We start from the raw sequence: 27,057 nt of genomic DNA on the forward strand, positions 1-27,057 counted from the left end.
CAGACTTAGTCAAGGAGAATGATAGGATTCATGAAATTTCAACTTCTCTGACACAGCTTCACATATAATTCACATAATATTAATATTTTCTCTTTTTCAAACAAAAACCACATTTTTTCAAACTCAGTTTGGACTGGTTATCATTTATGTCCAATTTTTAATTGATATTTACTGAGCTATACATTTTTCTCTGCTCCCCTCCCTGCTTCTCCCCTCACACTTTCAACCTTCTCTCAAGGTCCCCATGCTTCCAATATACTCAGAGATCTTGTCTTTTTCTGTTTCCCATGTAGATTAGATCTATGTAAGTCTCTCATAGGGTCGTCATTGTTGTCTAAGTTCTCTGGGATTGTGATTTGCGAGCTGGTTTTCTTTGCTTTATTTAATAAATTCCTTATCCTATAATTGAATGAACTCTTCCCACACAGGTAGTGTGGATGGAAGTCATGGAAAGAGAGAATAAAAACCAACAGTAGGAGCAACCTCACTGATGGAGTCTCTCTACTGGCTTCTGTCTCAGTGTATCTGGTGCCACACAGCTGTCAGCTCGGCAGACACACAGAGGTGAAGAGTGGGAAGGTTGTCCACCATGACGGCACTAAGGAAGAGACAAACCTCTGAAATCTTTGAATTCTGAGATTCTCTGAACAACCCTAAAACTGTGGAAGAAAGCAGTCACTATTCTTTAGAGAGCATGGAACATTCTCTAGGTACTTACTGGATTCACATGAATAAAGCAGGGCTTCCACGGACTTCTGTATTTGATTACCTCAGGTTATATCTCTCTGCTAATGGTATCACCCTTTCCCAAGCAACTTCCCTCTCCTGGGTGGGGCTGGGGGGAGAGCGGAAGAGACCCTAAAAGATAACAGCTTGCTGGAGTTACTTTCAAGGGAATGAAGCTGAGATATGATTCTGAAAGGGCTATGAGACTTCCTTGAGTCCACGAGGAGCTACCATCACTATTCAGCAGACGAGCAGAAAACGTAAGGAGGCCCTAATGAGGAAATCAAACCTGGAGGAAAGTGCCCTAGGTACCTCTGTTAGAGAAATGAAGGCTGCCATTATCAGGAAATCTTCAGCAACTGATTCATTTTTAAGTGTCAGCTACTGAAGCATGAAAATCTTTGAATGTGACATAGTCAATACCCCAAATTCTAAAGCACATTTTTAAGTCATTTTTCATTCAGGAAATATTTCAGACTCTTGTAATGACATGAAGTCACTGTTATGAATATCAATTATTGTTGTACTAGTTAAATATAGAAGGGCTTCTGAATAGAACTCTTAGTTAATACAATTAATTTTATATGAATGGATTCTTGAAAATGAAGTCATAGTGAACTGTCCTAATAAGAATTAGAGGTAACATCAGTCTATCTTTTAAAAGTCCTAAAAATGTGGACACTGGTTTTTGGTGAGTAGTCTTGTAGAGTTATTTATCTTTTAAGATTTATTTTGATGCATGTGCACACACAGTTGTCACATCTCCAGTTAGCTGGTGTTACAGGCAGTTGTAAGATGCCAGATGTGAGTGCTGGAAATCAGAGTTAGGTCCTCTGAAAGGGCACAGTGCTCTTAGCTGCAGAGTCCCTCGAACTCATTCTTTACCATTCTAGGTTAGTCTGTAGGCTGACCTCCTAAAGGAAATGTAGTTATCAGTATCTTCATTTATTCGATGATAAATTTTGATAATAATATAATTGAAAGCCAGGCGGTGGTGGTGCACGCCTTTAATCCCAGCACTTGGGAGGCAGAGGCAGGCTGAGTTCGAGACCAGCCTGGTCTACAAGAGCTAGTTCCAGGACAGGCTCCAAAACCACAGAGAAACCCTGTCTCGAAAAACCAAAAAAAAAAAAAAATAATAATAATAATTGAAATACAACTTCAAGTTCAGAAATATTTTCAAAGTTACCACTGACAAAATATTACACAGAATTTATTATTATAATTCTATTTATTAGTTTTAAAGTTACTTTAAAGTGGATATATGTGCATATAGCGTGGGCTACAGTTTGGACTTAGATGCCCCTGAAAGCCCACCTGTGAAGGCTTGGTTCCCAGCACATGGTACTCTTGACAAGAAGCGGAACTACTATGAGGGAGTAGGCCGCCGAAAGAAGTTGTCTTTTGGAGCGTGGTCCTAAAGAGGACATTGATACCCAGTCTGTCCTCTCATGCTCTCTGTGTTCCTTGCATGCCACGAATGAAACAGCTCCCTTTCTGCTATACCCTTCCACCATGATGTGCTATGCTACACCTTTCTAAATTCCCACAGTGTTAAAATTAATTATCTGATCGAAAATGTCTTGACCCCTCATATGGCAATGTTTTGAATTGTTGTAGCTTTCAATTTGGGTAGAGCTGGATAAACCACACTGGTCATGAACTACAGGGTCTTCCTTTATGTTATTTTTTCTTTTTATTGTTGTAAGAATAAAATAGTACACAAAATGTTTAGCATACCATGTCACACAGCTTGTTTATAAATGATGTTTCTAAAGGGCTAATCTTCATTCTGTTTGAATAGTTCTCTGTCTGCATGGGTGGGATACTTCTCACTCTAGATTGCTCAGGGATTCTAGTCAACCTTTCATAATTGTTTTTCAAGAATAGTTTTCCGGCCGGGTAGTGATGGTGCATGCCTTTAATCTCAGAACTCGGGAGGCAGAGGCAGGCAGGTCTCTGTGAGTTCAAGGCTAGCCTGGTCTACAGGAACTAGTTCCAGAACATCTAAGGCTGTTATACAGAGAAACCTTGACTTGAAAAACAAACAGAAAAGAAATAGTTTTTCATATTAGATTTTTGGTTAATCACCAGAAACATCTTTTTAAGATAAATATTTGCTATGTGTGGTACTAGGAGGTTGTCTAAAAATCACAATTTGCTACTAGTTCAAGAATAAGTTTTATTATTTTGGAGTATTAGAAGGCTGCTAGTTCCTTTGATGAAAATGGACCTTTAAATACATTGGAGTTTTAAACAGAGAACTAACTGTCTCGTTTTCATGGGACTCCATGATAAACTATAAAATCTCACATCTGAGCAGTCCTCCATCCTGGGCAATCCAGTATGATCATTAACTTTAATGAACTATTTTAAAGCACCTTCATATTTCTCAAACAAGATACAATTATAGAAAAATAAGAATTGAGTTAAGTAGGAAAAGAACTGTAAAGATTTTCCATCTGAACTGCATAATTTACCTTGAATTTTGAAGACGAAACATGAGAATTTTTCTGAGTTATTAGGATAAATGAGGTAATGTATGAGATAGTGCTTGGGAGCATGGCATATTCAGCAAAGATGTCACTTTTATCTTATTTCATCTAGCTGCCTAGCTCTTTTAGAGTATTTTCTTTTTCTTGAAATAAATACAAAGTTATAGCTAATAATAAATTGTTGCCATGGGTAATTAACATCATCCCAAGTGATCTAAACGGTGCAATAAATATAGCAGAAAAAGGCTATTTTTAGGAGAATTATATTTTATAATAGGGAATGAGTTTAATCTTTGTCTTCCTCTTAAAACTTCCATCCGCTCATTTATAACCACAAGTTAGAAAAGTGGAGGCCATAGTGACGTATCTCTGGGGCTTTACCAGCCCATGGTTACATGCTCCAACACGCCCAACATTCCCATGATCTACTAGATATCTCCACCACTCACATCAGCAAAGATGGTCTTTCAGAGAGACCTGTGATGCAGAGGGGAAGCTAAATGGTGAAAAGAGAGTTTTCATATCAGGTCTACTGCTGTTATTGACCAACTTGGAAAAGAAATTTACTTTTGAAAACCTTAATGGTATAGAAAGTTCTTATGGTGGGTGACTAGCCATGCCCGTGATAGGCACACCATAGGTGTCAAAGTAAGGCCTCTCATACCAGGAGCTTGGGCGCCTTCCTTGACCCCTGTCTGCAGTAGGCAAATAAGATGGGCACGTTTCATCAGCACCACATATTCTAGGCCTGGACCTATTATTTTTTATATGCAGTTCCTGATAATCATCTGAGAAGGTTCCTTCACCCAGGCTTAAATCAATGAGGAATTCCTGGTGTGCAGAAGAGGAAACATGCCAACAAAGAATATTAAAACAATTAACTATAATGAGACCAAAGTAATTGTGAGTGGGCTAAAATCACCATGTTTGGGGACAGAACTGTTGAAATCCTAAGCTAAGAGGAAACAAGACTTAAGCAATATAATAAAAAAGTCAGACATTCTCTTTTCCTTTGGAAAGCTCTTGATGTGATTGTCAGAATTTATATGAGTTGAATGAGTCATTAAAGTTCTTGTGAGTATCCAAAATATTACAGAAAAGCCTGGTGATCTTGACTGATTAATGCAATTGAACCCACTGTACTATAAAGACAGAAATAAGAGGGACAATTTTAGCAATAATGCAGACAAATTTTAAACTTATATTGATTTCAAAAGCAATGCATTCTTTAAAAATAGCTTATATAATAGTTGAGATTTCTGCAAAATGGAATGTTTTATTGAGATAGAGTATGTGTAGCTAACGAGCCTTTGGATTTCATATTTGCACTGGGCTTAAGGCCTTGGTCTATTTGCTTGGGCACCATTTCGGCAGCACAAGGATGCTCTGCAGTCATCAGTTGTAATTCTGATAACACAGGTGCTTTGTGTGTCACAAAAGGTAATGCTGTGAGCCTCAAGCGGCTCCACTGGGACTGCTGCAGCATGTTTGAGCCGTGTCTTCATTTCAGTTACAACAGCAAGTGACCACTTCATGAAAGGCTCTCAAAATGGATGTGTAGTCTTTCTTTTTAACTTGTAATGTTTTCCTACCACTTCAGAGCCAGAAAACATTAGTGTACGCAATCTAATAAATCAGTTCAAAGTTCACTGGCTCTTGGAGTCTAAAATACTCAGAGTTACCAGAACAGCTGGCTTGGTTGTCTATGGAATAAGATGACTGGAATGAGTGGCTAGGGTCAACAGCCAAATTTCTTCTAAATAAAAGGCATATGCTTCTGTTTCATCTGTGTTTAAACAGTGCCAAGAAAGCTTAGAAACTGTAGCCAAACTGTGACATTATATCACCCAGAATGCTATCTGCTGAGTTCTGAAAAGATTCCTATCAAGACCACTGACCGCCTACGAAGCGCTCCATCAGACCGCCTATAAGCTATCTCTCAAAGGTCCACGGAACAAGGGTTCACAAAAGAGAACTGGGGAGACAATGGGTTTATATTTCTAAGCCATCTGCTGAGGTAGGGATTTATAACTTTCCGGCTGCAGGTCCAGGAGAATGAGGACGTTTCCTTTTTATTCTCTTTTGTAGCTTTAGCTGTTAGCAATGTGGAGGGAAGAAAACCTGCCTTAAAGGCAGGGAGCCCAGGAGTCTAGCCTCTCCCATCTCAGCGCTGTGATCTTGGATAACTTGTTTGCCTCCTCCAGAACCTGATGTTCACTTAGGTCACACATAAAGGAGGCTGAAGAAGGTCCTTAACTTTTGCTACTTACTTCTGTGATGCAATATAGGTAACATTGTCCCAGAAATTTCAGACATCCTTGTCTCATAAAGCAAACTACTCCAATTTGAATATTCATTTCATTATCTATCATTTTAGACGAAAGCACAGTTCCAAGAACTTTTGAAGGTAAGCGCTTTCTAGTCCACTTCCGGTGACAGCAAAGGGGCAGGGAGGAGGGTGTGCCATTCTTTCCTCTTCTAAAACTCTTTCTGTAGCACAAAGATTTGAAATCTATTGACAAAGGCTTTCTAGAAAATACTGGGATCAGGGTTCCCCCAGAATATTCACAGGAATCTGCTGACTTAATCACAAAACCGTGTCTGAGAAGCCTCTAAGCTGTGATCAATATAACAGCTTGTCCCATCAAAATAAATCCATAAAAATCAATGCAAGAGATGACATTTCCATCCTCTAGAAACGACACATTCTTCTCTGGCCTTCAGATTGTGAATACCCATTCTCTGGCTTGTAAACCAACCATCATCCAGTAGGTAGGAAGTTTTGTCTTTCTCGGACCTGACAGAGCTGAGGCTCGGTGGGGAGGGGTGGGAAAGGCTTTGTAACTAAGTTGCTGATTGACTTGTCAACACTACCTTTAACCAGCCGTTCTAAGCCAGCAGCTCTGACATTCAAAATTTCCACTACAGACATGGTGACATCATTTTTAAAAACTATTTGAACGTCTCTGAATTTTACATCTTACCCAGGATATATGCACCAAAGACCTTATATTAGCTACAATTTTAGGAGCGGGGCAAAAATATGAATAACACGAACTCTGCCACAGAACAACCCGGTTTCCCTTGACATTCCCGGTATTCCTGGGACCCCCCTCACAGATATGAGTGACCTGGTGACCACCCCAAGACTCACCTGCTCCCTGATGCCTTCCCACGAGGACGTCAGCTCCTACCATGCAGCCCATCCCCAGGATGCAGACCACGATGCCGATGAAATGCACAGCCTTGTACCGGATCAGCAGGAAGAACCAGGAGAGCAAAATCACCACCGGGATCACAAAACAGTCCAGGAGCTATTGGGAGCATTAAAGGAAACAACAACAAAAGGTTCAGGGATGCTAGGACACAGAAGAAAAGCCCCACTCTGTCGGAAAGTCCTTAGCTGAACAGCCTTGGTTGGAGGCAGAGCAGAGGCAGCGAAAGCTCCCTCAGCCCTAGACACAAGATAGCTTTGTGTCTCACTTAGCCACAAACATCCTCCTGAGACTCGAGGAAGGGGAAGACGACAAATGAATAAGAGTGGATGGGAGGGAAAGCTTCCCTGCCCTCTCTGTGTCGTTTCACTGCCCATCTTCTTCAGAGCCATGAAAATGCCCCTAGGAACACCTGGGCCATGGAGAGGCTACCTTGAGCCATTGACATGGTTCCATGACTTCAGGAGTAGCTATGGGGAATAAAAGTTGTGGTCAAAGAGGTTTGTTTTTTGCAAATTCATAGAACCTAGAAAATGTGTACTTACTTTTTTCAGGCAATTATCAGCCTTCTAATACTGAAAAGTCTTTAATAGTTGTTGTTTTATTTGTAATATCACCATACATATTGGCCTGACAAATAGTGTGGCCTGAGTTCCCGAGAGCTGGTGCAACTGACCTTGGTGAGGTAGAGAGAGAACACGGGGACATGAGGGGAATGGGAGGAGTCCCGTGCAAGGAATCGGAGTCCATGCTCTGTGGCATTGGACTGTCCAGTACTCAGGAGGCCTCTAGTTCTTACTAGAAAGGCAACAGTCCCTTGAACCTTCCTTGGTTATCAGCACAAAGCTCAGAGTTAATGCAGAGGGAAGCATTTTGTAGTTGGGCACAATGCCTCGTATCTGCAATCTACTGGGGAAACTGAGGCAAGCAAATCATGAGTGTAGGGCTAACCTGAGCTACAGAGTGAGCCCTTGTCTATAAAACAGAAGAAAGGACTGAAGATATAGCTCAAGCAGTATATTTCTTGCTCAGCAGTCACATAGCCCTGGGTTCAAGTCATAGCACAGCATGAAACAGGTCCATGGTAGTGTGTGCTTCTGAGTCCAGAGGAAGAAGTCATGCTTGGATACATACTGATTGGAGTTCAGCCTGGACTACATGAGGTCCTGCCTCAACAATATCAAAATCAACTTAATAAAAGGATATATAAAAATTGAAGTATAACAACATATTTTAAAATATAAGTCCCCCAAAGGCTGTTTATAAACCTCCAAATGCTTTAGGCTCCCTGGACTTGGGTCTGTCCCTATCACTTTGATAAATCTACTGAAAGTCATTGCCCTCCACTAGGCAAACCAATATCCCACAGTACTTCAACTCATGTGTTCTGAATCAAAGATTTGCGATTTACCGTACCGCTTGTACAAATCCTTGCTAGAACCCTAAGCATTTGGCTTTGATCCTGCAGCTACCAGCACAAGGAAGGGATCCCCAATGCTCCCCCATTCGCACTGCCTACCTCTCAGTGATCAGTACAATCTGATCTGTCTCTTCCATCTTGTAAATGTCTGGCATCCATATTCATGCCACCCTTTGCCACTCGTACTATCAAGACTGAACCAGCGTCCTCTCCTACTGGGACCGAGCCCTTCCTACAAGCCCCAGAGCTTTCACTCTTGGAGGCTCCCCCCTTCTAAAATGCTTTGCTCTAATTCTTCAACTTCTTGACTCGCTTATTTTTCAGCATGTAGTTTATATGCTACCTCCTCAAGAAAGCCTCTCAGATCTAAAGATGAAGTCAGGTCCCACTTGACAGTTTCCTTGTACATTTTTCTCCTTCGTAGCTCCCATTGCAGCCCTACTTAGTCAATATATCCTTTCTTGGCACAATGTCAGGCTTATTCACTTGCCTGTTTTTAGCATGCAGAATGCTGCCAGGCTCATGAGAAATACCCAATAATAGGTACTGAACAAGAACATAGATTTCTGATGATCTGAAGCATCAAAATCCAGCCTCTGAGATCAGTAAGGTCTGGGAAAGGTTTGGGTATTCACACGGTGTCTCTGAATATCAGCCTAGTCAACTGGGAGCATAAACAGCACTCAGAACCCCTGCTCTCACCAAAGATATTTGCGAGGTGAACAAACCCTCATGCATCTCTATGGATTGGACTTCTCTCTTGCCAGATGACAAAGGTACTCAGAGTACTTAATCATCTCTAGGGTTGCTGAAAGATGATGGAGTCACAGTGAGAAAGCACCATGTGAATATCATGCCAAGAAGTATTGTGAGGACAGGGGTCTAGTCTCAGGGGCACAGTACCCCTGGAGGGGCTCTACATAAGCAAAAGCAGCTGGTGGGATTGCTTTTCAGCAGCCCGGAGTTGCTCCCTGCACAGTTAAATTAACAATGTAAGTTAATGATCTGTCTGATGTGGTTATATGTGCTATGTTCGATTTTACAACTGGCTTCAGATGCCATGTAATGAAATTTCAGTTTGCCAGTGAAAATTACTCTCTACACATAACACAGCCATTGTTTCATTTTACAAATTAAAACTGATTGGATTAAGTTGAAATATTTCATTACATGCCATACAGTTGGGATTGCATCTGACTGGCAAAAATCTTTCTGCAGAGCTAATGGCTTCCCTTCCTGGATCATTGAGGCCAGACAAGCAGCAGCACATCATCACATCATCCAGCCTTTGAAAAGAGCTTTTTTGTCTCTCAGCATCACTGAAAACACTAGAGCACTTGGTGAGCCCTGGGCCTGCTGTCTCTTGGTTTGTGAATGAAAACCCTTGCTTGTAAGCATTAGCTGGTCCCAAAGAAGGTAAGTGTTTAGAAAGACGAGAAGGGAAACAAGCATGTTAACAAGCCAGGGCTCATATGATGCTTGTTCAAGAGAAATTTGGTGCTCAGTATGGAGTAGGGCTTGGTAAATTATGCTTGAATAGTAGGCACATCCCTGACTTCCAGAAGGAACATTAGAGATAATCCAGGCCATTACTGGCATTTGGAGTCTGGTGTCAATTCTTCATTTGGCGAGACTGTCTCTTCTCTCTGAAGAAAGCCAGCACTGCTGGCCTCACCCTTAAAGCAGGCCTACAGCTCTACCAATGAACGCCCCTGTGGGGTATCATCTCCCCAGTGCAGAATCTCCAAGATCCAGTTCATTGAAAGTCTGGCACTCACAAGTCCCAAGAGAGTGATATGGAGAAGGTCATACAATTTCTGGTCTCCACAGTGGCAATGAATACTGACACTTTTGAACAGTATTTCAGTGGCAATCAATGACAACTACATTGAGTTGTTATTACTGAGGTCTCAACATGGTGTCTGTCACTATGGGGGAGAAGCTGTTTGGCAGCTGGTATTAGTAAATCAGTTATTAGTTTTTAGTTCCTTCCATCCTTCCCTCCCCCTTCCTTCCTTCCTTCCTTCCTTCCTTCCTTCCTTCCTTCCTTCCTTCCTTCCTTTCTTTCTTTCTTTCTTTCTTTCTTTCTTTCTTTCTTTCTTTCTTTCTTTCTTTCTTTCTGGCCTCCAACTTAACTTCTTATCAAAGACTGCTCAGATCATAAAAGAGAGAGACAATTTACTGGCTGTCCGCTACAGAGAATGTTAAACAAGAAAACGGGAGCAAACTCACCTTCAGTTCTATGACTAAACAGTTTATAAGAATTAAATCTCAAAAGGAATGTTTTTCATATCCCTTACATATTTTAGAGAGATTTGAGTTTCTTGTAATTATTGCTCACCCTGAAAGCTTGGAGAGTCAGGTAACAAGATCAAACTTGCTTTTGCTTAAACTGAGCCAGATTTAAACCAAAGTCCTCAAAGATCAAAGGTGCATGCTTCTTCCCTTGGTTTCTTAAGACCAATAAGTGTTCCATAATTTTTAAATATAAAAAGCATGATCTAGAGGAAAATAATTTTAAATTGTCAGCAACTATGACCAAACAGAAAGAGGGAAGGTTTCTTTAACCAAAACAATTGTTTTAACAAGAAATGCAAAACTAAGAGTCCTGCAGGAAAACAGATCTTCCCTGTTGAACATTCAACATGATGGGCTTCTCTTCATGCTGAACTGGTTCTCATGGCCTCGGTCATAACTGGAGGGTTTTAGAGATACTAAATGTAGCCTCCTGGAGGGGCAGAGGGATTAGCTTTAAACCCATTTCTCAATGGAAGATTAAAATCCCAGTACCAAAAGATAAATAACCATTATTTTATGATCACATCATACTCTGAAACATCTCAAAGAATATAGGAGCTGGGCATGATGGCAAAAGTCTATATCAGAGCACTCGGGAGACAGACACAGAGGCACCATGAGTTCCAGGCTAGTCTTGACACAGAGGAAGACCTAGCTCAGAAAACAAAACAACCCAAACAAAGGGGGAAAAATGTAAATACTACGAAAATTGGTCATTGCTCTTGGATTTACATATAGCTTCCCCTCTTAAGGATTTAAACTAATCCACTCCCCTTGTACCTTAAAGTCTCATTCCAGAGGGATTTGGAACCTCTTACCTGACTTTGTTGATGGACAGCGGGATGGTCCTCGTAAGCCATGGTGACAGCACTGGGGTTGTTTTTGCACCTTGCAGTTTTCACATTTACCTAGGTTTCCTGGTTCTCACTTACAATTTGGAAAAAGCCCTTTAAAGGAGCAATGGCTGGCCTCAATTTTTTTAAGTAAGGAAACTGGAGTTCCAGGAGTAGAGCCAATTAGTGTTAGAATTGGGCCTAAAATACTAGTTTCTAGACCCTGAGGTCAGAATTCAAATGCAACTTACAGAAGTTAGAGGTCTGTGTTGACAATGCTTTGAGGATGACAGATGGTGTGTGTGTGATATGGTGTGGTGTGGTGTGTGTCTCTGTGTGTGTGTGGTATGGTGTGGTGCGTGTGTTGCAGCAGCATTTACCTTTCCTCTCTTTTTCATTTCCAGCAATTTCTGACTTTCTTGCCACTGCATTCTTGCCTGTAGTCTTTAATCATACTTGGTTATATGTCCATGCACCATCCCAACACAGACAGACAGACAGACAGACACACACACACACACAGACACACAGCATCCATTTCTTCCTGTGGGCATCTACTCAGGTTTTTCTCTCCCTCCACTTGATGTGTTCCATAGACCACCTCCCTCCTCGTAGTCTACATTTCTGAGAGTAGAAGCTGCGTGGATGAGAGTGGGGACCTGGCTTCTTGTACAAGCATACGAGCTATTTAAGGCCCTTCCAAGGTAAATGCCAGCACACTGCAGACCCAGAGTTGTTGAAGGAGCGGCTAATGAGAGCAGCGGGCTGTGCTGCGTCCTGCCACCCGGCTAGCTTTATACCCAAAATAATTACACGGAAACTGTATTCTTTTAAACACTGCCTGGCCCATTAGTTCCAGCCTCTTATTGGCTAGCTCTTACATATTGATCTAACCCATTTCTGATATTCTGTGTAGCACCACGAGCTGGCTTACCAGGAAAGATCTTAACCTGCGTCTGTCTGGAGTGAGAGAATCATGGGGACTGACTCGGCTTCTTTCTCCCAGCATTCTGTTCTGTTTACGCCACCCACCTAAGGGTGGGCCTATCAAATGGGCCTAGGCAGTTTTCTTGATTAATTAACCAATGAAAGCAACAGATAGAAAGATGACTCTCCTCCATCATTTCCCCTTTTTCTGTTTAAACAAAAAAGAAGGCTTTCGTTTTAACATAGTAAAATTACATATAACAAAACAGTTATCAAGCAAGAATTACAGTTACAATATTTATATCTATTTTTTATCATAACTAAGGAAAACTATAACTATCTATTTATTCTTCAACTCCATCAAAGACTCCAGAAGGATATAATATTATCCTTCATATCTTTCAAAGATTATAAAATATGGCATTTTAAATGTTTTAATAACTTAGGACTTTTCATGACAATGAGACACTCTGCTCCTGGCAGCACCAATCTACTTCATGAGGAAGATGGGCATCAAAGAGGATCCTTATGGAGTTTGATAGCCATTTGAGCAAGAAACTGCTCTTGCCTGGACTATTGTATAAACTGGACACAGAGAACCCACAGAAAGAGGACTGCTGAACTTGCCTAAAAGTGAGATGATCTTTCGGGGTTCCTGATTCATGAAAGAGTCTGCGAGACATATTGCAAGATACAGCAGATAGTGACTGAACTGCCTTTGAAATTTCCTGCTTCATGGAAATATCTCTGGATACCACGGGCCTTTAGGCCAAAGATGGATGCCCCAAAGGTACAGAGGAATTTTGGGTGACTGTCCAGGCAGCAAGGTGTCTCTGTGATTTCTAGAGTTTTGTAAGTTGCTTACGTCTCATTTACTTATGTAATATTATATCCTTCTGGCGTCTTTGATGGAGTTGAAGAATAGTTAGTTATAGTTATAATTTTCCTTTGTTATGATAAAAGATAAAATAGATGCAAATATTGTAATTTTTACTTGATAACTTTTATTATATGTAATTTTGCTCTGTTAAAAAAGCCTTCCTTTTTTTTTTTTTGTTTAAACAGAAAAAGGGGAAATGCTGGAGGAAGGTCATTGGCTAATAAAGAAACTGCCTTGGCCCATTGGATTGGCCAGCCTTTAGGTGGGTGGAGTAAACAGAACAGAATGTTGGGAGGAAGAGGACGTGAGCTAAGACGCCATGCTTCTGCTCTCCAGGGCAGATGCGATGAAGATCTGATCCAGGATGGACGTAGGCTAGAATCTTCCCGGTAAGCGCACCTTGGGGCGCTGCACAGATTATTAGAAATGGGCTAAATTAATATGTGAGAATTAGCCAAGAAGAGGCTAGATATAATGGATCAAGCAGTATTTAAAAGAATACAGTTTCCGTGTAAATATTTCGGGGAAAGCTAGCTGGGTGGCGGGAAGCCATGAGGGAGCCGGGGTGGCCGGAATGCAGCCCACCGCAGCTCCTCACTACAGACAGAGTGGTAGTGTAGAGAGAGCCAACAGAAGCAGGGGAGCAAGTCTGATGCTCTAGTGGTGCTTTGGCCATATTCCTGTAGAATCAGAGTGCCAGCTCGTCCTTCAGCCTGGGGAGCTCCAAGAGGAAGTCCTAGCTGCCCAAGAGATCCCTGAGCCCTATCCTTCCTCTGCTTCCCAGATTCTTCCTGTTACCTGTCCTCCAGCATACCACAGTTTCATTGCATTCCTGTGCAATCCCACTGCACAGCCATAGTTAGCCTGCCCATCAACCCATGCACACATGAATCCAAAATCCTCACTCTTGTCTGTGGCTCTGACATTGTGTATATTTTCTTTTCATTTTTCTAACTGAGAAAGCTCTTGTTTTCTTTATTATTTGTTTCATGTAGATTAGATCTATTGTAGGATTCCCTGGAAACACACCAGCCATGCCAACCAGAGAAGCAGGTAGGGAAACTGAAGATCCTCACCTCTCCCCACTTTTCTCCAAATCTAAGCCCCTGGTTCTGTAACAGACTACCTGCTGTGGTCTCTCCTCACTCTCTGTCCCATTTCTAGGGCACTAAGCAGAACTTTGTGGAAACCCTGCTTTCCATTCTCCTGTAGGCCCTCCCAGCCCCCACTCCCAGCCCATACCCACTTTTAAGTATTAGCTCCTAATTCTTAGAAACACATTTACCCAATGATTACACCAATCAGAATTCCAGAAGAATTCCCTACCTGGTAACACACAGCTATCACATTCTCCTAAAAACCAGAAAGGGCATCAGAAACTAAGGAATAAAACACCACCCAACAACAGATATCAGCATCTAGAATTGCAATCTTCCCAAACTTAGATGCCTAGATGTCAACATAAAAACACAATCAATAACTGCCAGGACAATATATCCCCATTAGAGCCCAGAAACCCTATGCCAATGGGCTCTGAGAATGGCAACACAGCTGAGCAGCTACCTAAAAATAGTCTTTATGAATATCATAGTGGTCCTTAAAGAGGAAATAAACAGATTCCTTAAAGAAATCTATGAAAACACAAAGAGTGGAAGGAAATGAACAAAACAGTTCAAGACCTGAAAATGGAAATAGAATCAATAAAGAAAACACAAACTGAGGGAAATCTGGAAATGAAAATTTTAGGAAGTTGAGCCAGAACCTCAGAGGCAATCCTCATATGCAGGATGTAAGAGATAAAAAGAGAATCTTAGACATTGAAGACTTGATAAAAAAAATGGATACTTTAGTCAAAGAAAAATGTTAAATTAAAAAAGAAAAAAGAAAAAGACAGCATAAAATCCAGGACTCTATTAAAATACCAAATCCAAGAACAATAGGATTAGACAAAGGAGAATAAACTTAGGAAAAAAATAATTTTCATTAAAATCATAGAAGAAAATTTCCCGAGCCTAAAGAAGAAGATGTCAATCAAGGTACAAGAGCATACAGAACACAAAATAGACTGGACCAGAAAAAAATCCCATCAGCACATAATAATCAAGACACTAAAGGCAGAGAAAAAAAGAAAGAATGAATATTAAAATCTGCAAGGGAAAAAGATAAAGTAACATAAATATAGGCCAAATTAAAACAATGCTGAAATCAATCCTAAATAATCAAAAAGCTGTTGGAGTTATCACTCTACCTGACCTTAAACTGTACTACAGAGCTATGGTAATAAAAACAGGATGATATAGGCACAATACAACCACATCGATCAATTGTAATTGAATTGAAGATACTGACATAAATCTGCACACCTATGGATACCTGATTTTTAATAAAGAAACCAGAAATACATACTGGAAAAAAGACACCATCATTGACAAATGTTGCTGGCCAGACTGGACAACAGCCTGTAGAAGAATCCACTTAGATCTATCCTTATCATCCTGCACAAAACTCAACTCCAAACAGATCAAAGACCTCAACATAAAATCAGATTTATTGGATCTGATAGAAGAGAAAGTGAGAAATTCCCTTGAACTCATTGGTGCAGGAAGAGACTTTCCGAACAGGACACCATTAGCATAGACACAAATATCAACAATCAATAAATGAATAGTATGAATAAATGAAACAGAAAAGCTTCCATAGGCAAAAGACAATGTCATTCAGACAGAGCAGATGCCTATAGAATGCAGAAAGACTTTTTTACCAACTACACATGGGATAGAGAGCTAATATCCAAAATATACAACAAACTTGAAATACTAGATATCAAGAAAACAACTAACCAAACTTAAATATGGGGTATAATCTAAACAGAAAATTCTCAAGAGGAAACACAAATGGCCATGAAATACTTAAAAGAAACCTTCAACATCTACAGTCATCAGGGAAACACAAATCAAAACTACTTTGATATTTCATTTTACGCCAGTCAGAATAGTCAAGATCCATAAAAACAAGTGACAAATTTGGGCAAAGATGTGGAGTAAGGGGAACACTCACCTATTGTTGGGTAGCAGGGACTTTAAGATAAACAGTGTGATGGTTTCTCAGGAAGATGGGAATCTATTTATCTCATAATCCTGCTATATCCCTCTTGGACATGTAACTAAAGGATGTTTCACCCTATTACAGAGTCACTTGCTCAGCCATGTTCATTGCTGCCCTTTTCTTAATAGTCCGAAATTGGAAACAGCCTAGATGTCTCTCAAGAGAAGAATGGATAGAGGAAATGTGGTACAGTTACGCAATGCAATGTTACTCAACTGTTAAAATAATGACATTCACAGGTAAATGGATGGGACTAGGAAAAAAACCATCTGGAGTAAGGTAACCTAGACCCAGAAAAACAAATATAATGGATACTCACTTATATGTGGATATTAGCTGTTGTTGAGTCAATGATAACCAAGCTACAATCCATAGAGCCACAGAGGTTAGATATGGAGTGAGTGACAGGGGAGAGGAAGCAGATAGATCTCCACAGAGAAAGAAAAGAGAGTAGATAGTTCTGAATGAAATGGGTGACTGGAGCGGGAGGATCAAGTGGGAGGAAGAAAGAAAAGCAGTTAGAGGATATGGGCTAGAGGATATGGGGAGAGACAACTAGAATTAGGGGGCACTTGAGGGTAGTATGGAAACCTAATGCAGTAGAAGCTTTCTAAAATATACAAAAACTGTTGAGGTACAATCACCAAATAATGGAGGTGACAAAGCCCCAACTGAACACCTCATCACCAAATGAAGGCTCTAATATCAGATGCAGGTTGCATTTAATTGAACTGTTAGTCAAAGGTGTCCCAAGGGAACCCCCAAATAACCCATGTTTTTGACAGAACTATAGTATAGGTTGTTCTCCCTATGCTGACAGCAAGGCTCCAGTGCTGAAGACAACACCTACACAACTCTTTGAACATGGAGAAGCCAAGCTGTTGCCTACATAGAGCCTTCTCCCCTGTGGTTTAGCGTCTTGGTTACAGGAAGGCAGTCTGTTTGCTACTAAAAGAGAAGTGTGAACACCAGCCCATTCACAAGCTGCTTGATCTACAGTGGTGTCCTGCTGCCAAGATATGCCATGCAAGGGTAACACGAAGTTTGTGGAAGTAAACCACAATATGTGATTTGACTTAATGACTGTTTCACATGATGGAACCCATACTCTGACACTGTTACTGCTTGGTGGACATGGATCTGAGACTAGACATCCCAGACATGTAGGATAAAACCAAATACTACTGTTCTAAAAAACAAAACAAACAACAAAAAATAGCAATAAAATGACTCCTAATGACACTCTGCTATACTCAAATTAGTTTACTCCAAGTCTCACTGGGAAAACAAACTACTCTTAAGAGTAGACTGCATGTCCAGCAATAGATGGCCAATAGAAACTGAACTCAATGGCATCTTTGGAGGTTTCTTGTCTCATAATATGTCTGGGTCCCCCCCCTTTTTTATTCTACCTTATGTTTTAGTTTTATTTTTGCTTTTATTTTACTTTGTATTTTTATTCTCTCTTTTTATACTATATGTCATTTGTGTGGTTTCCAGTTTAGTGTTTTTATGGTATTTTGGGTGTATAATAGGGATTTACCTTCCACCTCTGGGTGGCAACCAAGTGTAATAGTGATAACCTATAATACAACATTTTATTTTTATAAGAATGAGTAACTTTGACTAGAAACATGAATAAAGGCTAGGAAGATTCATTTCCTAAATTTAGGAAATGTTTTTTTTCTAAAGAGATCAAATTTAAATTCAACCCATTTCAAAGAATTACTTTAACTCATTAAATATGATTAGCTAACACTATATCTAGTACGTTACTGTATTTTGTACTGACTGACATGGATGCTTTGAAAATGGATGAAGATGATCAGAAAATCTGAGAAAATAAGCTGGGGAGCTTCCCTGCAATTAAGAACAGACATTTGAGAAAATCTTCTACTCCTAAAGGCTTAGCATGGCTTATTCTTCAACCTTGTGGCATTTCCATTCTGGTGAAATGTACACTCAGGGACTGTCTTTTGTGTCTAAAATGCTACAAGTACAATTCTCTCTGTTGCTGTTCAATGCCTGTGGTCTCAAACACTGATTTCTTTGTTCTAGGACACAGCCAGGAAAGAATAATAATTTGATCCCATTGGAATTTCCATTTTCTAAGTCAAATTGATTGAATATTGTCAGTCACCTAAAAGACCTAAGCCAGCAAGTGGATTTCAGGCCACCAACACTAACATTAGTCTAAACTGCAGAAGGCAGGCAGTATTGCCTCCCATCTCCCACTACAACTTAACTTCCTGGAAGTCTGCATATAGATATATTGCAAGACATTCATCAGTTCCCAGACCCTATCAGGACCCCTTCAATCAAGGGACCATCTTAACCAGTGCCTAGAGCTGGCAGCAATACAGCACATTGAGATTGTCTCCCCCCCCTTTTGTTTTAAAGCCTTGGAATCCCCTATGGTGGTAAAGTCCCCTATTAGCTGGTGATGTGGATATTGGAGGTGGCATGGGGCTGAGCAGGCATGGAATGGAGAGAGACAGCCTTGGCAACCTTTGGAAGGGATTGAAACCCAGCTTTCATGGTGGTAATGAGGTGAGAAGAGCAACATCTTCACACTCCTTCTACATTGTGCTTGATTCAGGAGATATACATGCCCACAGAAAAGCCAGTTTCTTTATCAAGGACCATATTTTATAATACTGGGCATAAAGGTCTCCAGAAGAAGAAAATCAGAATCTGTAAGAATAAAATGTTAACAATGATAACCTTTGAATGTAAAGATATGACTGAATCTTTCTAGTCCCATGGCTCAAATCCCCTGTGGTTTCTAAATTTCCTCCAAGCATATGCCACTCTCAAAATATAGAAAGCAGCATGCAATGAAAGCGTAAGACTCTATCTGTCTCAGGGGGAGCTGAGAGTTTATAGAAAGAAAACAAAACAAGACCTATGTGCTCCCGTTTTAGCAGAGCTTAATTAGGTGACCTCATCACTCTGTCAAATCCTCTCTGCCCATAAGAGACTCCTCCAGCAGCCTTCTGCTCCTCATTAGTGCTCCCCTCCGGCTATTCACAGGGAAGGAGCTCCCCTCACCTGCCTGGCTGTCAGATGCTCCACCTGAGACAGCCGGTGGGTGATTCCAGGGAAAACTCTGCATGCTTCCCTCCCTGCTTCAAATTGGTCATTCTCCCTGGTTTCTGAAAGTGACATGCAATTTAAATTCATCTCCAGTGGGTACAACAGGAGCATTAGCAGGGACAGTTCTTTAAATGGGCAGACTGCAGGAACACAGAGCTGACCAAGTCCCCTTCCGTCTGACAGTCCCGATGAAGATGGGACTGCGATTTGGAAAGTTCATATTCACATAGTATCGACAACCATTTGCATTCTCTGGTCTGAATAGTTATTCCTCCTGCAGACATTTGAAAAGGCAGCCAGGAGTTCATCAGGAGGCAACAGCAGAAAATCACTGACCGCTATTACACAGTTACACCCAACTTTTTTCTCAACAGGCTCCTATATTCAAACCATTCTCTCCCAATCCCCATCCCTTAGGCCTTAATGTTTGTATTTTATTGTCTTTAAATACTTGTGCTGGGGGCTGGAGAGATGGCTCAGTGGTTAAGAGCATTGCCTGCTCTTCCAAAGGTCCTGAGTTCAATTCCCGGCAACCACATGGTGGCTCACAACCATCTGTAATAAGGTCTGGTGCCCTCTTCTGGCCTGCAGGCATACACGGAGAAAGATATTGTACACTAAATAAATAAATATTTAAATAAAAAATTAAAAATATAAATAAATAAATACTTGTGCTGCTGAAGTCCTGCTCCTACCACACTGCCAACAAGAGATAGAAACGACCGAGAGGTGCTTGCCACAGATGGCCGCTTTCCAGGCAATGTCCCTTCAGTGATGTGGCAAAAGTTCTCACACTACATTCCCTTTTGGTATCAATGGGACAAACAAACATGTGAATCGCCCATCACCTGAGGTCCCTTATTCAGATGTCCTGTTTGGACACTTTTGCTTTACGTGTTGGGCTTCAGTTGGAGAGGGAACCTGGGGTGGGGGGAAGGGACACTGCCAGGCACAGGAAATCTGGGACAAGAGCCTAGAAATCTAGGTGACCAGAAGAGAAAGATAATTAGACACACGGCTTTTAGTCCCCTTGCAGAAAACTTGCCCGGGGCAGAAGAGAGCCTTCCCGGAAGACTCATCTCCACATTCGTTCTGGTTGAGCATCTCAGGACCAGCAAGAAGCTCTGATTACCAGCAAACAGATTTTAAGGGAAAAGCCCTGTTCCCTGAGCACTCTGAGTCTGGTGCCATGACTGGTCGCTAGCTCCCCATTTTACAGATGAAGAATAGATCACAGATGCTCCAGCGGCCTCACACACTCTCTCTTGTTCTCAAGAAACAGGCCATGCCCCATCTCTCTCTTCAGGTGCATAGTGGCAAAGAACAATCAAACTGCTGTGGTCTCGCAGTATCCTCTGGCAAATTCCAGCAAGTCCAGGCTCCTCTGGTCCACACCCACAGCAACTGTGAGTCATAACTTTATTTTCTTACTTATTGCCTTCCTTCTTCTGTGACTCCTAGCATGGAGGCTAGGTCACAAAATATGGGAAACCCACACAAATGTGTAAGACCAAGTAATCCCCAAATCCCCTTTGCCCATCAGGACCAGAGACACTCTTTCCTCAAGACCCCAGCATTGCTGTCTATGGAACAACACTGTAACTCTATTAATAAATCTCTTTGAAGACAACTTACTTCAGTATTGTGCATTGATCTTTTAATGCACTATTATGCATTTAATCTTTTAAAATTAATCTCACAATCACATAGTAAGCAGCCTGTCAGAGGCTCCCATCTGCCATTTCCTTATGCAAATGGAAGGGTTTTTTGTTTGTTTATTTGTTTGCTTTTAAATCAAGATCCAGGAAGAGGAGCAACTGTATGGATCCAGTCCTAAAAAAAGGTTACTGAGTTCATCTGAAGAGCAGTCTAAGGGCTTTCTCTTCCATGGGAAAGGGGCAACAAAGTTGACAGTCATCACTGGTTGAGAGGTTTTTTTTTTTTTTTGCATTTTTATCTTTGAAGTGTGAGGTATAAGATAATGCCATGAGAAGCAGAATGATTCCAATGGTGTCTCTGCCCGATTGTATTTCTGAGGAAGTCTTGCTTTAAGTAAGTCGGGCCCTAACTTGTGTGTTTTTTTCTTATTTATAGAATTCATGAACATGAGAACATTAGCGATAACATTAAAGCAAGTACACATTTCAAAGTACATATTGAAGGAAATGAAAGTTTTCTGATAAAATATTAATTCTGCATTAATTTTGCATCGCTTTTGATGCCTTGCAGCATTAAAACTGCACAGCAGGGAGAACCACTTTCCAAGGCTTGGGGAGAGCATCTTGTACTTTGGGGGTTTCTATTTCTGGCATCCCTATCTAGGTGTTGGGTGTTTTTTTTTTTTTTAAGACAAAATCTGGTTTTCCCTTTCTCAAACTACCCATTTGTTCATTCCGCAGATGATTGCAGGCCTTCCATGTGCTCACACGCTTGCTTTCCCTCTCTGTGGACTTCCCAGGCACCGAGGGTCAGCCTGTCATACTCTGGAACACTCAGTCCCTCCCTCCTGGCCCTGGATCCTCACTCTAGCTGCTGTTCCATGGTCCCCTGGTCTTTCTCCCTTTCCACTGGGGAGCTTTCTTGAATAACTGGTTCATCTTGGCCTCATCCATCTCTTTACTCTTTCCCTCCCTGCCTCTCTACTTCTCTCCTTCTCTTCCTTTTTATTTATAGAATTCTCCTTATATAGCAACAGGGAGTAGCCAAGGACCTTGAACTGCTGTCCTCCTACCTCTACATCCTAGTAATAAGATTACAGGCGTACCCAGTTTTACGCTGTACTGAGAACCAAACCAGGACTTGCTGCAGGTTAGGCTAGCCCTGTACCAACTGAGCTACATCCCCAGCCCCCAGAGTTAATCCTTTTTACTTCTAATTTTTAATCGTTTGACAGTCTTACACAGTTGTATAACAAATTTTGTCATTTTCATCCCTCACCCCCTTCCACACCCTCCCCATCATCCACTGTTACCCTTCTCACTTCTTCCCAGTGAGCCCTGTCTTTCCCATCTTCTTTGTTGTGTGTGGCCCACTGAGCTTAATTAGATTTACTTATTCAAGCTGGAGAGGAAGACACTCAATGGGACATGGACAACGGATCTATGGTTGTAGCACTGAAGAATATGACACCATTTCTAAAGGTGTGTTATTGCAAAGGGTCTCTCTGGAAGTGGCGGAGACTCATGGGCCCCTTCTTTATTCATAATGCAATGCTGGTAGCCCCAGTCTTGTCTTATGCAGGTATACACTACTGGAATGAGTTCATGATGCAATGGCTACATCATTTCCAGGTGAAAACTCTTCATTGGATATTTTATCTCCCCTTTCTCAGCTCTTACATTCTTGCCGATCCTTCTTCTTTTTTTTTTAATTCTTTTTTAATTAAAATTTCCAACTGCTCCCCGTTTCCCATTTCCCTCCCCCTCCTCCCACATATTGCCCCCTCCCCCCGCTCCCCTCCCCCTATCCCCACTCCACTTCTCCTCCCCCCAGTCCACTCCCCCTCCCTCTCGATACTGAAGAGCAGTCCAAATTCCCTGCTCTACAGGAAGACCAAGGTCCTCCCACTTCTATCTAGGTCCAGGAAGGTGAGCATCCAAACAGGCTACGCTCCCACAAAGCCAGTTCATGTATTAGGATCGAAACCTAGTGCCATTGTCCTTGGCTTCTCATCAGCCTTCATTGTCCGCCTTGTTCAGAGAGTCCAGTTTCAACCCATGCTTATTCAGTCCCAGTCCAGCTGGCCTTGGAGAGCTCCCAATAGATCAGTTCCACTGTCACAGTGGGTGGGTGCACGCCTCGTGGTCCTGATTTCCTTGCTCATGTTCTCCCTCCTTCTGCTCCTCATTTGGACCTTAAGAGCTCAGACGGTTGCTCCAAATTGGGTCTCTGTCTCTCTCTCGATCCATCGCCAGATGAAAGTTCCTGTGCCATTCTCCTTGGCCTCTCGTCAGCTCTCATTTTCCGCCACATTCAGAGAGTCCGGTTTTATCCCATGTTTTTTTCAGTAGCAGTCCAGCTGGCCTTGGTGAGCTCCCAATAGATCGCCCCCCCTGTCTCAGTGGTTGTGTGCACCCCTCATGGTCCTGACTTCCTTGTTCATGTTCTCTCTCCTTCTGCTCCTCATTATAACCTTGGGAGCTCAGTCCGGTGCTCCAGTGTGGGTCTCTGTCTCTATCTCCATCCATCGCTAGATGAAGTTTCTATTTGCCGATCCTTCTTTCATGATGTCCCTGAACCTTGGAGGGGTTGTTAGAGTTGTCCCAACTGGGACCAAGCATGCCACCATCACTCATTCTGAACACTTTGGCCAGTTGTATATTAACCTACGACTGTTGCAGTAAGAAGCATCTCAGATGAAGTCTAAAGGTGAGTCTTTGGAGGGCAGTTTGGTCAAACAATAATGGTAAGTTCTCTTTTAGAACCTGTGCCTTCTGCCGGGCGATGGTGGCGCACGCCTTAAATCCCAGCACTCGGGAGGCAGAGGCAGGCGGATCTCTGTGAGTTCGAGACCAGCCTGCTCTACAAGAGCTAGTTCCAGGACAGGCTCCAAAACCACAGAGAAACCCTGTCTCGAAAAACCAAAAAACAAAAAACAAAACAAAACAAAACAAAAAAAAAACTAAAAAAAACAACCTGTGAGCCACTGGTCTTAGTATTAATGGGAGATTGCTGTGTAGGTCGTTTATCTTTCCCTCTTCACAGGCAGACTGTGAACATTGATCTGAAATCACAGTTTCTGGTGTTTGGTCTCATCCATTCCTCTAGCAGTCCCTCAGGGGCAGGTCCCTTCATAACAGCCATCAAAGTAGAATTGCATGGCTGCCCTGGATTCTTACTCTAACAACCCAACAGCATTCTTTCCTTGAGTTCTTTCTTCTCTTGCTTCATCGGACTTTTCTCCCAGCTACCTCTCCTACCATCTGGCCCTTTCTTCTGTGTTTTGTGAACACATCAGTTTTTCTTTTATTTCCCTTGAGACAGGGTTTCACTGTGTAGCTCTGGCTGTCCTGGAACTCATTCTGTAGATCAGGCTGACCTTGAACTCACAGAGATCCTCCTATCTCTGCCTCCAAAGAGCTAGGATCAAAGATGTGTACCACCATCGCCCGGCCACACATTATATTTTTCGTTCATCATTATGGGTGGCTGTAGACTCATCCCTTGGCACTTATTTCTATACTCTTTCAATCATCATTATGGGTGGCTGTAGACTCATCCCTTGGCACTTATTTCTGTACTCTTTCAGACTTCAAAAGTCAATTTCAGTCATTGTCTCCATTTTTCTAACATCCTCTCACTGCAATCTGTTTCTCCTTCCCTCATGCCAGTAATATTGCTTGAAGAATACAGTCGCTGTTTTAACTCAGCAGACACATTTTACCCCTCATCTTATTTTACTCAGAGCAGCATCCGACATTTCTTCCTTCTTGGTGATCTTAACCATGCTTTCTTTGCTCCCTGCCCTCCATTCACTTCTCAGGTCATCTTTTAGGGGATGCTCGCTGAGGGACTCTTCATCCAGTCATCTCCCAGTGTCTCTTCTCATTACCCTATGTTTACACTGAGTGATTCCACCCACTGTGCTACCTGGAAATCAACTGTACATTGATGATCTGCAGATTTCTTCAATCTTGAGTCTGGATTCTGCTGCTGGATCCATCCAATCACTTGCTGATCTGGTCTGGATGGACCAAGTCCCTATAGCTCATCTGACTCCAACTCAAACCTATGCCATTGTCTCCAGATTGTTTCTCTCTCTGTGATTCTTCTCTTGGTAAATGGAACCAGTAGAACCCCAAATATTCAGGTGGCATTTAGGACTTCTGTCCTGAAGTACGTTCTTGACTAGCCTTCCATGTTCTTATTTTCTAGTTCCCTCATTGGCCTCTTCTCAGACTTCTTCCTCCTGGGTTTTGTCATGCTCTAGGGCTCGATTTTGAGTTTTTCTTTTCTAGTCTTATTCCACGATGCTGCTATCAGATCATGACCTTCAGTGTCATCTGTTTAAGAATAACATTCACTCTCATAATTCCAGACCTCTTGGCTGGACACATACATCCAACCGTCCTGACCAAGCTTGCTGAAAGCTTAAATACAGAACCAGAGCAGAATTCTTATTCTGTGATGTATCTTCTTTACCTGTTTTTCTTTTCCAATTTCATGTTATGACACTAATGCTCACCTGGAGATGTGGACCAAAAACTAAGGCATCATTCGTCACCCTTCTATTTTTCTTTCCAGCTCTTTCCAACTTATTCAAATGTTCAGAAAACCCTGTTGGATTTGTGTCCCGTCACCTCTAGCTACCAGTTAGCTCTGAGCTTAGAGTCATCATCTTCCTTTAGTAGGGCTGCTAACTGCCCCAATGTGTGCACTCTTACCCTCTCACGGCTACTTTTCAACAGCAGCAACGGTTCACTAACAACTGAGAGCAAATCTATTCACCTTCTCTTGGCTCACAGAGCCTCATATTGCCTGCCCCTAATGTCCTCTTCTGTTTACTCTCCTGCCACTGGCTACTTCCCTGCTTTTCCATTGATTAAATATGCCATGCTCCAGATCTCCACTCTTCTCTTCTCTTGACTTAGACCATCACCTTTGCACATTTTACTCTGTCACATTCTGACAGGGTGGGGGGAAGAGGGAGGAGAAATCTTTTAAAAAGTATACTTTTAAAAGGAGGCTTCAGGAGATCAGAATAATCTTATCCATGCACCGTCTCCAGTACTCATGGAAAGATGTATCATATACTTGATAAATATCTGCTGGATGAATGTATGGGCAAAGCTTAGAGCATGAATTGAGCTTTCTTCACTCACACAGAATAGAATGCTGGGAGGAAGAGGAAGTGAGCTCAGACTCGACAGCTCTGCTCTCTGGAGCAGACGCCATGCTCCCCTCTCCCCGGCAGATGCGATAAAGCTCCGACCCAGGATGGACGTAGGCTAGAATCTTCCCGGTAAGCGCTCCTTGGGGTGCTACACAAATGAATAGAAATGGGCCAAGCAGTGTTTAAAAGAAAAAAAAAAAGAAGTTTGGTCTTGCCTTTCTAGACACTTAAATGTCTTCAGAATTCCTTTTGTTTCATCCTGTTCCTCCTTTTATTTCAAACCATAAAAGTGATCTTATAAAGTGAAAACTGCATTCGTTTATCCTTTACGCTTAGAAATCATGGGATTCAATCCAAACTCCCTGATATACCTTATAAATTTCTTCATGATTTGTCCCTAGCCATTTCCACATATTCGGTTTCCTCTTTCAGAGGCTCCATGGTGTCAGTTATACATGACGATATGTTACAGAGTTTCTTTTGTACTTTATGTTCATAACTGGTAACACTAAATTATGTACTTAAAAATTGACAAAATGATGGAACCCTGTTGGAGTACATTACTGGCTGGTTAGAGGTCAAGTCTGCCATAGTTTGGCAGCTTTCTATAGGCTCAGAAACATGGAAAAGTCCCTCCCTTTCCAGAAAGTCTTCTTGCTGTCTACCTGCCTTATCTGGAGAATGTCTGGATCTACAGGACTGATCTTATCTAAATCAGATACCTATCTCTAAACTAGATGCCTGATTCATCTTTGACTTGAACTTTGGCACAGATTTGAAGCACAATTAATAAAAACTCAGAGAGAAAAATTGGGGTTCAGCCTGAAGATCCAAAAAGCAAAGCAGCCAGCCATTGGCTCTTACCTTTACTTCAGTCTGAAGTGACAATTCTGCCTCCAGGGATCTCAGAATGAGACTGTGACTAAGAGCTGCCTCCTCCCATTTTCTAATTCTCTCTAGGGTGTGGATTAAAGGCGTGCACCATTGGGATTAAAGGCATGTACCACCTGGTTTCTACGGCACCTAGTGTGGCTACTGGGATTAAAGGTGTGTGCTACCACTGCCTGGTCTGTAAGGCTGACCAGTGGGGTTGCTTTACTCTCTGATCTTCAGGCAAGCTTTATTTATTAAAATACAAATGAAACACCACTACACATATTCTAGAAGACAAGTGCCAGGAGCTCTGCTATTGGACCCCACTGCCACATGATGCCTTGTGACAGAAACATG

The 27,057-nt window shown here is 41.8% G+C and overlaps 1 protein-coding gene across 1 annotated transcript in view; it reads right to left on the reverse strand.

Annotated features, from left to right (window-relative positions):
- Slc35f1 (solute carrier family 35 member F1) overlaps window positions 1-27,057 on the reverse strand; it is a 426,231-nt gene that overhangs the window by 40,264 nt on the left and 358,910 nt on the right. The window contains exon 4 of the mRNA XM_057759213.1: window positions 6,376-6,535. Coding sequence (XP_057615196.1) covers window positions 6,376-6,535 — 160 coding nt within the window. The remainder of the gene's footprint in view (window positions 1-6,375; window positions 6,536-27,057) is intronic.

Source organism: Chionomys nivalis, chromosome 2 (assembly GCF_950005125.1).
Source record: "Chionomys nivalis chromosome 2, mChiNiv1.1, whole genome shotgun sequence".
Lineage (NCBI taxonomy): Eukaryota > Metazoa > Chordata > Mammalia > Rodentia > Cricetidae > Chionomys > Chionomys nivalis.